The sequence below is a fragment of the Zootermopsis nevadensis genome, unplaced genomic scaffold (genome assembly GCF_977971745.1).
Source record: "Zootermopsis nevadensis isolate Lab colony 2312 unplaced genomic scaffold, Znev_1.0 Znev_ptg000028l, whole genome shotgun sequence".
Classification (NCBI taxonomy): Eukaryota; Metazoa; Arthropoda; class Insecta; order Blattodea; family Termopsidae; genus Zootermopsis; species Zootermopsis nevadensis.
In genome coordinates this window covers 13,959,768-13,976,279 of record NW_028259160.1, presented here as the reverse complement: position 1 = coordinate 13,976,279, position 16,512 = coordinate 13,959,768, and the positions used below count along the sequence as shown (strand labels likewise).

The following is a 16,512-nucleotide window of genomic DNA, read 5'->3' as shown; positions in this document are numbered from 1 at the left end:
ATAATAAAATTGCATACTATTTAGTAGTTTGTGCCAAGTATTTTATTCATAATTTTTATCGGGTTTGTGAATTGCATTTAGAAAATTATACGCTAATTAACGTTTTCTGAGGCCCAGTTCGAGGTAGATGATTATATATATATAGGTCCTCATTTTAATGTTTCTTGTAGCAGCGTCACTAGATCGAATTCCGATTTAATTTGACAGTTTCATTTCCAGAATTTGTTCAGTTTCACATAGAATATTATAAATTTGTAGTATAAGGGCCTAATGATTATAAGCAGAGACTGACCAACCAAAGAAAGACAAATTGTTATAGATAGGAAGTAAGTTGGCTCCTGCTGATCAGAACATGTGTAATATTTTTAAAGGGTTGAATGGACCTAATTATTTTTACAGTCTGCACACAAAGTTATCTTAACCCACCATGACAGTTGCAAAGTTATTCAGATGTTTGTGGCTCTACATCCCTTGAAGGACCTTGGCAATCTCATATGTGGTGTTTATTAAGCTGTTTAGACATTTGGTAGGACACCTTGGACAAGAGATCAGTTAGGCTGTCCCAAGTATTCTGCCTACATAGGACAACACAACTGAGGACAAGCATCTATGTCCTGGATAGATTCAAACCTAGGTTCCCATTGTCCGAGCAGTCAAGACGCACGCCCCTGACCATGCTGCCACAGTGACCAGCTTCTAATCATATTGCCCCACAGTGCACATTAATTAAACTAATAATCAAACAAGGTATATTAAATTTGATATGGTCATCTTGCCCCATAAATATCGTCATCAATAACTTTACGGATTGGGCCATTGGGCCTGTTCCATCTCCTCGGATTAATCACATCACTAAATGCAACCAATGATTTAAACATAAAACTGAAAAAAACAATAAACAGCTTCAGTTTCCAAGCCTGCAAGCCCAGAGATGCTTAACCAAAAAATTTCCAATTTCCTCTCCTTCAAACAGTAGAGTCTATATGCCAAGGAGACAAATATCCACTGCATTAGACAAATAAAAAGTTTATTTATACTACATTTAATTTTCTTAAGCATTGTGTTGAGCAAAATTGAACATTTTCTTGTCCTGAATTGGTTCATGAAACACAGTTTGGGAACAGTGCCCTACAGACAGTCATTTTATTCTGTTTCACAGCATCAGAGCTGGGGTATATATTTATATCTCATTTACAGATTATGAAGTAATGGTTTCAGAAATTTGCAAAAAAAATTCTGTTGTTTCATATTGGAAATTTATTGTTGGTCTACAGCTAGCTAGCACCTTATAGATAATTGAATTTGAAATTAATTGATCTTACAGCACATACTTCACCATCCTGACAATGGTGTCCAAGAAAAAGCGGCCACTGTCTCTTGACGTAGAAGTAACAGAATCTGCAGGCAAAAAGATGCGGTTGAATGACAGTGGAGGCACGAGCCACAGTATTACCTCAGTAGCCAGTAAGTCTTCCAGGACCATTGTGGGTGGATCACGGAGTAAGAAGTCAAATGATGCAAGGGACCCCATTGTCAAAACTGATGATGATGATGTAGTCCAGACACATCACACAAATCAGTCAAATGTTGGTGAGTTAATCCATTTAGTTTTGCCCCATGAAGTGAAGTGTTTAACCCATTGGCATAAAAGTTCAGTTACTCAAACCCTTTCATAATTTGGATTTCATGTATGTAAAAAATTATTGTAAATATGTGTTTGTCATATTGTATATTTTGATGGTGCTCTGCAGGTAGTAAAAATAATTCAACATCTACATGTATCTAACATGATTGTAAGATGTTAAAAATTGATGTATGCAGTAAATAATGTGATTTAAAGATTATAATAGTGACACAAGTATTATTAGTCTGTGATGCAACATATGAGCTGAGGGTTATTAACCTTGTGCTGTATGTGTTTCTTCCTTTGATTGGATCTGATATAGTTCCATTTTGAGGAAGATCTTTGTGCATGCAGTTTTCTTATCTGTGAAATTTCTTTCATATGACACTTTCTGATTCACTCTATAATATAACCATTTATGTAGAGCATATCATAAAGTGGAATACCATTATATTTGTTGCAGATATTCCTGACTGGCCAGAAGCAGACCTAATGGAACTCATGAAGCGTATGGAGAAAGATATTCCACAGAAAGACAGTCTTCGGTTTGACTCCCGTGCAGACAAACTCAACTGGGATAATGTAAGGCAGTGTTTATTTCTTAATTGGCTCAAATTCTAGATCCAAAATGTTACTTGCTGAGTGTAAGACACATCAAATTACAATTTTCGGCTAAACCTTGTGCTTTCCATCAAGTGCTTGTTTTATGGAGAGGTTAGCAGAAATTTATAGATCAGTAGTTATGTAAATTCTTTGATGGTTCCTTGTATCCTTCCGAAAACGTTTTAATATAATGTACGACTCTTAGAGGCATTCCTGTTTGGAATTCCTCAGTCTGAATCAGTCACAGTATTAAATCAATTTCTTTAAAAGCTTTCCTGTGTTTCTTACTTTCATCTGATGTTCTGATGATGGAAAGAGAGCTAGGTTCATGACTGAAATAGATATTTTTCTCTTCAGTACCACATCCAGAATGGCTTTTGGTTCCATGCATCCTTCTCTCTAGTGGGTCTGGAGGGCTCTTCCCTTGTTGGTACAGTGTATGGGTATCAGCCTAATCATCCTGTTACCAAGGTTAAGAATGAAGCTTTGCCACCATTGCTACTGGTACATGGTCACCTTCACCTTTACCTGAGCCTTATTGTCTCTGTCACTGTGTCTGATGGCTCTTGCTGTTCCATTTCTCAACTATCCAATTTCCATATTAGCTGCTTGGTGTCAATTGCTATTTTGCTCTTTCCAGATTAGCTTTGGAGGCTATTCAGCAGAGCAGTGTAAAGAAATGTGGGGGAAGATTCAGAAGAGACTGCGAAGATTCCGGTTATTGCGGGAAGTGCTCGAAGATGCAAAAACCTGGGTTTCTAAACCATGGACTAACTTCTATCGCAGTCAGAAACAGGTAGAGAATTGTTGTCGAGCATTATTATTTTAAGAAAAAAATTACTTTCTTTTAAAACTAATAAATTGTAATTCTCAGATATGTGTTTGTGTCTGTCCATCATACATTTTGAAGCACTTGCAGGTGCATTAAAGATTATGCTTGCTATAAAGGACAGTTAAAGATGAACTGTAATTTATAATAATCTAATATTACTTTAATGTGCTTGAAACAATGTATAAGTGTCTTGAACATATTGAAGTCTCTGGTCTTTCCCAGAACCGACACCCTGATCTGCCTAGACGACCTCTCTCAACATACATGCTCTTCTATATGGAGAAGAAAGACAGGGTTGCTAGAGAGAATCCTGGATTGGAGATGGTGAGTACTAATGATGGTCAGATTGCTGACATTTTTCAGGCTGTTTTATTTGCTAGTTTTATTACTATCAGCTGAATTCTAAAAGTTGAGATTTTTCCATGAGTTTTTAGTTTCATGAAATATAATTAGTTTCAGTCCACAATACATTATATAATTCATGAGTCATACTTTTTTCCACAGACTTTTAGTTTTATAATTAGCGTGGCTACCATTATTGTTTATTTATTTTATAATGCGTAACTATGTAGGTTACTTAGTGTGAATGCAGGATTTTTATAAATAATAACATGGAGGCAACCAGTCTGTGTCCTATTTTTAGGGCCTTTTGCAATATTTTCATGGAGGACTGAAGAAAATGATGACAAACTTCAAAAAGATGGCTGCCTTTTGGGCTGTTGCGCCATTTAGTCTGGTAGAAGTTTACAAGCATTTCAGAGGTCCTTACTGCCTGCATCATCAAGGTATCATCACCCTGATGATCGACTTCTAAAGTTATTGGTAAACTTCTACCAGTCTACATGGTGCTATAATCCAGAAGATAACCATCTCGGACTCACCGCCATGAAAACCAAATCAAACATGTTTCTGTGTTTTATGTTGACTACAACAAGTAGGCATATGTAAGTGGTTGACTTCATTTTGTTTTTATCATAACTAGGTAATTCAAAATGTACACAATCTCAAGACTCACTTCACTCAATAGCCAGATATCATGAGACCAAAAGCAAGTTGGTGTAATATGCGGTGGTCAAAGTAAACTTATATATAATACAGTTTTGCACACAAATATGTGTACATACTTATCTAAGGTTTGAATGTTTACATGAAGAGGCAGGAGTGTAAAACTTCTTTCAGACAGGTGTTTCAAAGTGCATAGCTGAGATGTACAAGAACCTGGCAGCCAAGAAGAAGCAGAAGTATGTTGACATGGCAGCTGCTCAGAGAAGAGAGTATGAACAGAAATTAGAAGAATTCTAGTAAGTTTGAAAATTTGCACATTAAAAATGTTTCTTTTTTGAGTGTGTTGGCTGTTGATGACATGGATTTTATGCCTTTGCAGCCGGGAACATCCAAATCTAATTCCAAAGCCAGTGCCTTCCAAGGAACATAAGCCAGGAACAGCAGTTGATATGGGACCACGGAAACCTACAACACCTTTCAAGGTACAACTGTTTGCACCTGTATAATTTTGGTGTTGGAAGTTGCAACAGCTTGAAATCGCCCCATTTTTACATCCAAGACCTTCATGATGGAAACAGCAAATTTGATTTCCTAGACTTGTTTCTTCTCTTATCTGTTTATGTCTCCTCAGACCACTCTCCTTGCCAGCTTATGATAGATACTTTGTGGATGTAATATTTTCACCTAAAAAATGTGCATGTAAACAAGCAATACAAAAATAAATTGTTATTGTTGACTTTTTGTTGAACAGAATCTTTGTTCACAACTTTACAACTCACTCCCCAAAGGAGATGTAAGATTATTTATAACATTTTTGTCATATAGCTGTTCTATGCAGACAAGGAAAATAGACATAAGAACGATCCAGACTTTGATCGGACAGAGCTGCTTGAGAGATGTAAGGAACAGTGGCGAAACATGAGTGACAAGAAGAAGGTTGTTTGGATTAACTGGGCACTTGAAGAGGAGACCAAGTACCAGGTAATTGAGAATCATTCATTAATATCAGTTTTGTATGGCATCACTAAGATTATGTATGTAACCCTTCTGCCTTTTTTCCAGACTTGCATGAAATATGCAGAAACAATCCTATTAACAAACAAACATTGCAAGAACCCTGCTGGGGGTCATATCTGATGCCCTTTTATTAAAATATGAAAAGTTTAAACAATGTGTTAATTACATGCATGCACATAGGACACCTCAAATAAGGCCACACTTTTCCAAAAATTAAAAAGTAGTATCTTAACATTGAGGTCAAGAAAGACCCAAGTAGCAGTTTTAAGGTGCCTTGATTTTATTTAAACATTTTATTCTGTCAGAAGATGCTTAAACAGCATTAAATAATTTTCTGCATGCCAACCATGATTTTGCCACTCATCATGAATGAGGAGAATTGTTGAGTAGCTTATTGAACATCCCTTCTCAAGAATGATCTTGGTTAGATTTTAGGTGTGAATGTTGACGCATGAATACATAGTTGAAGCAGATGAGGTTGTTCCGATGTAAGTGAATGATTGATCGGTTACAGGAGGAGCTGAAGGTATACATGTCTGAGAATCCCAACTTTGTTCCCACAAATGTGAAGGCTGTTCTGACCAAGGAAGAAAAGAATCTCAAAGAGAGGTAAGGAGTTAATTTGGTGTTTTTACTTGCTTGAAAGTGGCATGTTAATTAATCATTAAGATGTGGAAGCAGGTGCTTATGTTCTGTTTAGGGTAACTGTTTGGTCATGTAGATGATTGTCATTGAACCCCTGAAGGTACCACAGAACACAATTCAGGAATCTGAAACATTGAAACCTCTGTTTATATCCCAAGTAGAAGAACAATAAACTTGTTGCAGGGTGGCAGGCAAACCTGAAAAGCCCCCTAATTCTGGGTACAGCTTGTTCTCGCGTATCATGTTGGTGAGTCCAGAAATAAAGCAAGTGGCTGCAAAGGAACGTATGAGCCAAATCTCAAAGCTATGGAAATCTATGACAGAGACTGAGAAGAAGAAGTACCAAGAACAAGTAAACCATGTAAGTTAGTGCTGCAGTTTGTACAGCAGGCTATCTTGGTCTTATTTTCAGACAGTTAAGTGACTGGTTTGTGAAATACAACAAATTTAGTCACTGGCTACTCACCCATGATCTTACAATAATCCTTTATACAAATATTATTATAGTCATCATTCAGTCACTGATAACTCACTATGGTAAATAGTCTGGCATAATTTTAGAGCTGTGACAAGGTATAGTAACCCTTTGAGGCCGAAGGTTGTCTAAATAATACTTAATAGTTCAGTCCATGCCACAAAGAAAACATCACCCTTCACCATTAGAAAGATCAGCTTACAAATGCTGTTATGCTATGTTAATGGTTTTTTGGCAGATGCTGGATCAGTATAAATTGGAGTATGCAACATACCTAGAGTCACTTCCTGAAGATAAGCGACAAGAAGAGCTGCAAAACAATCAACCCAAACGGAAATCTAATACAGTCAAGCCAATTCCATACAGACCTGTCAGCAAGAATGTTAAGCCATTGATGTCACCTTTTGTAAGGAACCCTTTGTACAGCTTGACCTTAATTTAAATGTAATAAAACTTCTGTTTAAGTTACTCATGTTTACTGACATGACAACATAGGTCCAAGTGGTCTCAGGTTAATGCACTGAGTTCTCACTTGAATAATCTGCTTTGAGACAACCTGAGTCAACTTCCTTTTCCAGTCCCTCACCTCTGCAGAAGTCAGAACCTTGCTTGTGAGTGTTTTATAGGAATGTCTGGTTAGAAAGTAAGTGACTGTTTTCCCTTATATGTTTGCTGTATCCATCTGATCTAGCACTATATGAATTTTAATGTTTACAAAATTTAAGTTTGTTCCCAAGAGAAAGACATTGATGATGTCTTTGCAAGCCATAAAAGTTCTTACTACACTTGTGCACCCAAAACTCAGGATGCTTCCAGAAGTTGTAGAATACATAACTGGACTTGGTGTGCTGCTGCCTTACAGTTAGCTGTTATTATCATCACTACCATCATCATTATTATTTAATAATTAAAATGCACACAGAAATGAAACATATTTCTGTTGACAGGAGGGTGCAAAGAAGAAAGTAAAGGAAGTGTCTGAAGAAAAGCCTTTGTATAAAGGAGAACCAGAACCTCCACCTGTGTAAGTAATAATAAACAGTCATTGTGTGATGCAGAAATTAATACTGCAGTGTATTACAGATGACATGTTTGTGCTGGGTAGTGAAGTACTGACTAAGACGTTTATGTTTTGAAAATCAAACTGAATATTTAAGAGAGGAGAAGTTTTGTGGAAGTTCATAAGGTGATTCTGAGTATGTTCATAGTAAGTACTACATATTGTGATGTTTGTTGGTGATCATGTTCGCAGGAATGCTTATCAGTTGTTCCTGAAAACATTCATGACAGATGCATCACACATTGACCCTGAATATAGAGAAAGTGAAGCTCCAAGGTACTGGCAGATGCTGCCCGATGCAGACAAAGCGAAGCATCGAAAGCGATTGAATGACATCAAACAGAAATACATCAAAGATTATGAAAAGTTTCTTAAGGTAAATATACTGGTGCATTACATCAGACCGTCATCTCAGCAGCAGACTCCTTTCAATTATTAAGCCTAGTTGACCAGTTATTATATCAAATGAAAATATTGTTATTTTCTTTTTGAACTATGTAAGCATATTTCTTAGATTTTTTATTTTTCATATAATTCTTCTGTGGAGAGCAGCTAGTTCCAACTAATTTTGAAGTGGGAAAGTTTAAAACATTTTTGTATTTAATTTTTGAAACACCTATTAGATAATATTGAAGTTCCATTTCTCACTGTGACTAAAATAAGCATGATTGTGCAAAGAGACTGTATGTTAGTTCTTTTCTTAATAGTCCATAGAAATTTCATCTCTGATACTTATTATTTGCTTACTCTCTCTCACTCCATGTGCTAGTCTCTGTTCACATGTCAGAATAAAACAATGTTAAACAAATAAAATAATATAAAAAACTTGTTTCAGTGAACAAGTGTGGTTTGATAATGTAAATAGCTTCTTGCTGCTTCAGTTTATTTTGTGTATGTACCTTGCAGAGCCTGTCACAAGAGCAGTTGAAGGACTACTCTCTGCAGAAGGCAAACTTCAAGAAGGAAGAAGAGGACACCTCTGATGAATCAGACACTGAGGAGGAAGAAGAAGAGGAGGAGGATGATAATGATGAAGACAGTAGTGCAGATGGTAAAGATGGGAATTCAGGAAACCAGCAGGTGTGTAAATTTTTGTAAGGTCTCACATATTTAATGTTGCAGTTATGTACAAGAAACTTCACAGACACATAACCAGGAGTGGCCTGAGAATCTCAGACATCAGGAGATTGCTTTTGGTTATATCTTGCAATCACAGTGATAAGATTAATGTTCATGCCATATTTTTATGTATTTTGTATTCTTTGTATGAAGGACAAAATGAATGCATGATGGAAAGGCTCATGGGAGGCAGTAAGCAGTGTAACTGCTTGCTTTCATTTAGTAATCATGCTGTTCTGTTAATACAGTAAGTACACATGAAACAAGGCCATCCATAGCTGAGGCAGTTAGTTGCCAGCTTCTCACCATAGAGGCTGAGATTCACATTCAGTTAAGTTCATATTGAATTGTTGGTATACAAACTCCTCTATTATGTCTTCATTATGTTGCTGAGTGAAGAGAAAATTAGAAACAAGGATTGAATGTCATACAATATGAATTATTTGTTTTAGGGATCTAGTTCTGATGATGACTCCTCATCAGATAGTGGTAGTGACTCAAATGACTCCAGTGACTCAAGTGACTCAGGAGATAACAATGAGAATAATGATACTGGTGATTCATCATCAAGTGACTCAGACTCCGGTTGAATGGTTTTGAATAACCGTTGTTAAACTGAATGGACAAGCTGAGTTTCACATCATTAGGTAAATACAAACTCACATCATCACCAACAGCATATGGCCATGTTTGATTCCATTATCTTTTAAGATTAATTTAAAGTTGGTCACTGCAGCATTTCTTGGTACATCTGATGTTTCCTCAGGCTGTAGGTTTATATTGCTGTATTTTGAGAGGTACACGATTGAATCAACAACAAAAAAAGGTTTACCATCTGTTATGTCTATGATATTTGTAACATTAAGTTCTTGACGAATCTCTTCGTTGTGTTTATCATGTAATAAAGTGTAGCTTCCTCATGGTCTTAGCAGCTTCATTTCAGCAGCCTCTACCCTTTTCATTTGTTGCATTGTTAGAACCCATATTTTTGCCCCGTAATGTAACACTGATATGACCATAGTTCTATAGAACTTAGGGATTTTGGTCTTACTTTTTTGATTACAGATTTTTTATTGCACCTGTAAGTTTTTTAAATTGATGGGGCTTAGTGTCAATATCAATTGTTAAATGAATGAACCTGTTCTAATAAAACCCACAAGGGGGAGCATAATTAGTATGTTCAAGAGAACACAAGCTTTGTTATGACAGTTTGTTATAACAAACAATTACCACAAATGAAGGTTGTCTCTTTTGATTGTTGTGATTTATTTCTACCAGAATTTTAGATGGTTGAATGAAGTTTTCCTCTATTCAAGATCTTCGGTTGATTCACAAATCAATAGTTCCAATCAGTGATGTGATTCAAGTAAGTTTAAGTAAAGTCTGTAAGGACCTGAGCTCATTTGTTTCAGTCTGTCAGATAGCAGTACATTTCAGTTCAAGCCCCTGCCTCCAGTAAGGATATTGAAATGACTTTGTGTTAGTCTGATGGTTTTATTTATTCACATTCTATATAGAATCCTCCCCCTAAGAAAAATACTCTTACAGTTAGGTGGTTTCAGATCTTATTTAAATTGCATTTTGAATGTATCTTGAAACATTTCATCATGATACAGAGGAGGTATGATCAACAATTTAATGGCTCATCTATGTATTGCCAGTGAAACAGCATTATTTATAGTTTTATTCATTGGTTATTATGGTCATTCCATTACCCTTTCACTTGCAACCTCGTTTCTAGTTTCCAGAATAGTCTCACTGCGAGATGAACTCTGACGATATTCATTTTTGGTTTGCCCTTTACAGCAACCAGTATAACCTGATGAATACAGTATTTGTGAATGTTATGAATTCAAGGCTTCCTTTCCCCCCTAGAATCAATGTTAAAAATGGGTGTTACATTCCTGAGAGGATATTTTTCATTGGTAAACTGTGTGATGTGAGATTTTTCATTATTTGAAAGTGGCATATTATTGTAATAAGAAACAAAAGGAATTTAATGTAGAATTAAATAACAAATTAGCTTTAAAAATAATATTTGTTTGTTAACAGTACCAGCCACTGTACCCCTGGGGAAACAGCCCCTGGTACCCATTGAATAGGAGGCTGGGTAGGCTCCAGAGCCATTTTGGATGTAACAGTTGAGAGAGAAATCTCTTGCCTGTGCTGGGAATCAAACCCCACATGATCAGGCCATAGCCTAGGAACTATACTGACTGAGCTACCCAGCTTTTGTATACTGGATAGACTATTCCCCGTGAATCAGGATAACTGGAAATGGGCATTACAGTAATTGTGAAAAGTAACATTTTATTACATATTCTTTCTAGAAAGAATACAACAGTGGAGTCACCACTTTCAAGAACAGTTTTACATTTTAACAAATTACAATTTACATTAAAAATAAATTACCTGGGTACACTTTCACATGTTAACTTTATACTAGTTGTGCCAGATATAGGAGAAATACAGATTTATGATACATTTTAGTACAGAAACTTGTTGAAGAACACAGTTAACAAAACAATCAGTGCTCTAAATAAGGAAGGATGCCACACTTGATGGAATTCAACATAATCACACCACTCATATCAGACTTGTTCTTAATAAATCTCCCACCAGAATTAAACATCTAATATTTATGTTCATTATTTTAATTTCTTGAACTGATTAATAATATTAAATTCATTTTGATAACTACTCAATGAAATCCTCCAGTTCACATGCTGTGTATGCCGACATGTTTTTCATCTGTTATGGAGGGGTATGTTTTAAAAACAAAAACAATCTTAGAAATTGTAAGAGTTACAGTTAACAGTACAATGCAGTCTTTAGTAGCCATGAATTGTGAGTGTTGTGTCATCCCCTTCTTTTGTCTGACAAACCACTGATCGCTGGGAATGATGACTGCAACAAGATGGTGACTATATTACATGCATGCTACTAGATTACAGTGTTATCCGTTGTAACCATTCTGCATCAGTTATATGATAAAACATGCCTTTTTGGCATGAATTTGGGCACCACCAATGATCGAAATAAAACTCACTACACTTTATCTTACATTATTAAATCAGTCTAAATGCGTCCTTAACCCACTAAATTATAAATATATGTACTACACCAGAGATCTCCAGTTAGGAAGTTGTTAAAAATTCACTGTGCTTTGTGGCTATAAAAGTTGCATTTTAATACTGTGTGTCTGCAAAGGGGCCTGTAGTGCCAAAGATTATTATTAGTAGTAGTAGTAGTAATATGCAGATCACTGACCTGCTTTACACTGCAGCCTAGCAACATCTGCAGTAAACATGTGCTTCTGTTAATTAAGGGTCAGTTCAAAAACTTTTTGTTGCAACTATTATTTGTCATGCGTACATTTTTAAAATAAAAAAGCAAGGAAAATTCATATGCTGTATGTCTTCAAATTGAACATACTGAAGCCAAAAATATTATGCTTTATAATCAAACTGCACTTGTTTGTTTCTTTATGGCTGTACCTTCTTGGCCTTTATCGGCATACTTACATATAAGCTGAAGTTATGTTTACTGTCAATAATGGTCTGGAGAACATAACAGCTATTAGAACACACTTGCAGCCTAATGTATACTCTGAACCACAGTCTGATATTTCTGTTCCTACATTTTGACACTGTCAGAAATGGGGGATAGGAGAGGCATTTGGAAAAATTCACAATGCACCATTCAGTTTCAAAAGTCAGACTTGCATGATTATTAAAATTATTTGCCATCCACAAATCTGTAAATAACAGATCAAACTTCGCACTTTCTATGACCTACCATACTGAAAGAGAAACTTGTGAAAATTATAATGGTTTATCAAACTTTTAAATCATAATAGTATCAGGTATATTCAGTGTGACTAATTTCTTGTGCTGATGTGACTTACTCAGCACTGTACCATAAAAACCTGTAATCAGTTTTACAAAAGGTTTTGAAATCCATCTTTTCTGCTGGAAAGGACTTCGGGCAGATAATACGATGCAAGGAATGTGTATACACTGTGATAAAGTGAAAATGTTCATTTCTTGGATCATCTGGTTCTCATCAATTTCATCTTTGTCGTTTTGAACAATGCCTCTCAGTACTGTCTCCACCACTACCTACTAGTGTCTAGTTAGTAAATTAGAATAATGACATATACTGGAAAATAATTATAAGCTATATAAACAACACATTCTAATGTAATATAATACACAAGCCACCAGTTCACTAACCAGAAGCAATGCCAATTGCTACCCCAGCACTAAATGCCGCCAGGAAAATATGAATTTCCTTTACTTGGTATGGTTTCTCACCATTGATGAAAGTATGGTACCAACGTTTAGCTTTGCGCTCACTCCTCTTCAAGGTATCCTCTGCTTTGTCCAACTTGTGATCAACATAGCGTTCCACCTGACAATAAATGCAAGGTCAAGTTACACATGTACTGTGTGGGGTTCATGACTGCCATGTATGTCACTAACTCTACAAATATTTCCTGGAAATGCATAAGTTCATTTTGGTTCACAACCTCTTTCTTAATATTATCATACTCCCACAGAAGTGAAGACAGTCACAGAGACTTGACTTTTAAAGTATTTCTTTAAATAAAAATGTTGAAACTTATATTTTATTGCTTCATAATTTAACAAATGTTTTATTTATGTAAATCAGTAAATATTTCCAACTCTGAGTATTACACTATATTATAACATTGAATGTTTTATTAAACAATGCTTTGGCTCAAATTGTAACAAGCTTCTGATACACAAATTCCAAATAATGGCTTACTCCCACAGGTAATGAAAAATTGGATATATTATTCTGATTCATAACAAAAAAGTTATAGTCCTTTGTAGGATCTGGCAGCGAGTATAAAGATGGCTGTCATATGTTGTAACACTGTAGTCTGGTAGAAGTTTACCACAATGTTTCATATGTAGTTACTGCCTCCATCATTAAGGTAAAGGGAACTCATCACCCTGATAAAGGAGACAAGTACTTCTGAAATGCTGGTAAACTAGTATTAGACTACATAGCACTACAACCCAAAGAAGAGCCATCTTCAGTATTATTCCTTATCTTGCTCTTTCTTTGGTGAAAAATGGTTCCATTAAAACAGCAGCTTGACGCAATTTAGGGAGAAAAGAAATACCTAACAGAAGTACGCAATGTTTTATGAGGAGGCCAAGCCAAAGAAAAACCCCCCCAGAAACCCAGCAGCAGCCCAAGCATTCTTGCAGGCAAGTGCACCCACCTGCAACAACAAAATGTAAGCAAAAGGAGTAAATCATTTAGTATAAAATGGTAATCATAAATTAGCAATATAAGGCCTGTTTTGGTACTATATTACAGCATATATTGAAAAGTACTGTTTATAAAACATTTTAGATTAACATGCTGAAAAACTAAAAAATCAAAATTGTATGCATAATTAAATTAAGAATATTAAATTTTGGAAACACATTATAAGTTCAGAATATTTGTCTTCTGTTTTCCCTGTATCACTAAAATACACAAAGAACTATAATTTTATGTGGGTCTTAAACTTGGTCTCCTACTCTCAGAGAGAAACATGAAAGTTGTCTGAGAGCAAAGTTTTATAAAGATATGTACAGAAGAGATTTTTTTCTGGTGGTAGCAGCAGATGTAGGCTCTCCTGTCAATTGTATTCTGGCATTATTTCCAGTAACTGGAAAATTTCCAGTCACAAAAGCAGTGTTTTCTCTCAGCAGTTGCAGGAAAAATAAATAAAAATGTTTTAGGCTTTATTTCCTATGTGTCTAGTCTGACCACCAACCAATATTGTTCTTTCCTTCACTTTCAATGTGCAGATTTTTGTGTTGGTTTGGACTAATTTGTTGATGAAATTTTGAAAAATCCTTTATCTAATTTTGCAAGAAGGGGAAGTTACATGCACTGATGATTTACTAAATGATTCTCTCACTAGCCAAGGATATACAGTATTGAATGATGGGAAGAGTAATGAATAGTGTACTGGAAAGAATATGGAAGGAAATGGTCATGGACTAATTTAAAGTAAACAGAAATGTGGGTTAAGTAGAACAGTTATTTTATCACAATGGTTTTTGTCCATAAACATTAGCAGAAAACCAAACAAGTTTGGATCTGTATACATAGGATTCTGATAAATTTGATAGAATTTTACTTGTTGACCTGTGTGTAAGGTGCCAATGATGTCAGAGTGTGAGATTAATGACCTGAATGTACATGGGGTGTCTGGAACTGCTATTCCACTGTTCTTAAGAACTACCCATTTTGTTCCATTGCGGCATGTTTTACTGTCCACAGCATGCAAAATCATAGAGATAAGCTCAATATAAATCATGGTTCTCACCTTTTCCATCCACTTGGGGCTGTGTCCAGTAGCTTTATCCTCAACCTTCTCAACTTGTTTGTGTACTTTATCCCAGTCCACTTTGATGTAGCCTTGATGGTTTGCAACTTGCAAGAGTATTATGCTTCCTCCAACAACAACGGCAATTAGTTTTCCGACTTTCATAGTAATGAAACCTGTGCACCTGTAAACGAGTCCAAGCGGTTAGACGCTACTTGACATATCTGATTTTTAACACACAGGTTTCAATAATATAGGTTATGTGCTCTTGACATTTACCATCCAGAGATGCTTCCAAGTAGAAGTTGTTTTACAGCAGAAGATTTTCCTACGTCTCCTAATACCTTGTCAATGAATCCTTTAGTGCCATTGGATATATCATCAATATCTATCAAATCATTTTTGTCTTCTCTTTTGGACTTACTGGCTCCTGATGATGACGCCATTGGTTTCTTCCTATTTCTTTGTGAAATTAAGTTCTAAAATAAAACTAGAAATCAGAACAAACAGCCAAGTCACGTGTTACAAAAGAAGAGAGCGTTTTGACTTACTTTGCTTCTCATCGTATGTTGGTAATCCGTATCAGCGAACCGTCTTCTGTCATTTTATTATCTGTGCATATTTATTGTAGCCAATGGCGTAGATTAATGATTTCGTTGCAGCATTCAAAGCGTTACGTTCGGTCAGGTACAGTATTGCAGTGAACGAAGTATGTATTACCTGGAAAGGGTGCAACATGCTATGGGCATGAGAGAGTGCAAGGAAAGAAAATTGAACAAGAATTTGACGAGAAATTTATAGGTTAACATTTTAACCTCGTTTTGTACACAACACACATACTCCCCCCGCCAAAAAAGAAAAAGCTGGTACTGGACATGATTTTGTTTCAATTTCTACATAACAGAAGGTTGTTCCAACTTTTGAAGGTTGATCACGATATCTGGAAAGCAAGGAACTCTGAAACGTCGATAAACTTTACCAGATTACACGGCGCAACATTCAAGAAGGCAGCCATCTTCAAGCCTAAGAAAAGTTGCACGCAATTTGGAATTCAGGTGCAGGAAATTTAACCGTAACAGAGACATTTTAATTTAAAAACATGGTATTAGAGAGAAACGTGTATCTTTCCACACAGATATGTCGTTATATATGTGAGAAGGAAAGTCTTGTGTAGCAAATACTTTTTCCGTATTTATCACGGGACTTGTGGAGTGACGATACAAATCAAGTGATGCATCTTAAAGTTAAACAAGATGTAACTGATGAGATTTCAGGCGTTGAGAATTTGTAATTTAGAAATTTCAGTCGGGTGTTGCAAAATATTTTTGACTGTAGATTGATTGTGTTCTGTTCGTTCGCATTATCACTTCTCCTAATAATTAGCAGTTGTCGGTAGCTTGTAACAGTCTTCATCAACAGTGACATACTTATTGTTAACCAGTGGTGTTGTTATTTGGATTTGTCATATTATGTGCATTGGTCTGATTTTTCTCGAGATTGTTGTTGCTTTTAATTTAATTATTTTGTAATTGTAGTGGAGAAAAAATTGGCGGGGAAGATAACTCAGTCACTATTGAACCGTGGAAGCAATAATATTATTTCGTGGACAAGGTTATGTATTTAATTTAATGTGATATCGGGTGTTAAATGGGATCGTGATGTATGAAGATAATTTTAATCCGGTGCATCTAAAAGAAAAAGAAAAAATGAGTTAAAGCGAAAGAATCTACAGTCAAGTGTGTCACTTCCAGACATCTTGAAAAGAAATGAAGAT

The 16,512-nt window shown here is 35.7% G+C and overlaps 2 protein-coding genes across 3 annotated transcripts; one reads left to right on the top strand and one right to left on the bottom strand.

The window, feature by feature from the left end:
* Positions 1-1,346: 1,346 nt before the first annotated feature.
* Positions 1,347-9,302, top strand: LOC110832764 (nucleolar transcription factor 1). Its single transcript, XM_087356954.1, has 14 exons — positions 1,347-1,590; positions 2,088-2,206; positions 2,868-3,023; positions 3,282-3,383; positions 4,239-4,360; positions 4,444-4,546; positions 4,890-5,045; positions 5,596-5,690; positions 5,910-6,087; positions 6,440-6,607; positions 7,149-7,225; positions 7,454-7,637; positions 8,168-8,341; positions 8,833-9,302. The coding sequence occupies exons 1-14, from the start codon at positions 1,347-1,349 to the stop codon at positions 8,968-8,970; spliced, it is 2,016 nt and encodes a 671-aa protein (XP_087213080.1). The 3' UTR covers positions 8,971-9,302.
* A 1,371-nt stretch (positions 9,303-10,673) lies between these two features.
* Positions 10,674-15,291, bottom strand: LOC110832814 (FUN14 domain-containing protein 2). Of its 2 annotated transcripts, none has more exons than XM_022070170.2 (3): positions 15,018-15,287; positions 14,739-14,922; positions 10,674-12,793 (listed from the first exon to the last, which is right to left on the bottom strand). In XM_022070170.2, exons 1-3 carry the CDS (start codon positions 15,182-15,184, stop codon positions 12,611-12,613), a joined length of 534 nt encoding a protein of 177 aa, XP_021925862.1. In that variant the 5' UTR covers positions 15,185-15,287; the 3' UTR covers positions 10,674-12,610. The 2 variants fall into 2 exon arrangements, with proteins under 2 accessions (XP_021925862.1, XP_021925864.1); XM_022070172.2 differs by lacking the exon at positions 10,674-12,793 and adding an exon at positions 12,993-13,637 and having other exon boundaries at positions 15,018-15,291.
* Between the last annotated feature and the right edge of the window lie 1,221 nt (positions 15,292-16,512).

Bases quoted from the DNA above. Each gene is read 5' to 3' on its own strand.
- LOC110832764 (XM_087356954.1), top strand. From the start codon at position 1,347: ATGGTGTCCAAGAAAAAGCGGCCACTGTCTCTTGACGTAGAAGTAACA. The intron at 5,691-5,909 runs GTAAGGAGTTAA...AACTTGTTGCAG, and splicing joins GAAAAGAATCTCAAAGAGAG to GGTGGCAGGCAAACCTGAAA. The intron at 6,608-7,148 runs GTAAGGAACCCT...TTCTGTTGACAG, and splicing joins AGCCATTGATGTCACCTTTT to GAGGGTGCAAAGAAGAAAGT.
- LOC110832814 (XM_022070170.2), bottom strand. From the start codon at position 15,184: ATGGCGTCATCATCAGGAGCCAGTAAGTCCAAAAGAGAAGACAAAAAT. The intron at 14,923-15,017 runs GTAAATGTCAAG...ACTCGTTTACAG, and splicing joins CTTGGAAGCATCTCTGGATG to GTGCACAGGTTTCATTACTA. The intron at 12,794-14,738 runs GTGAGAACCATG...ATTTATTGTCAG, and splicing joins GCCCCAAGTGGATGGAAAAG to GTGGAACGCTATGTTGATCA.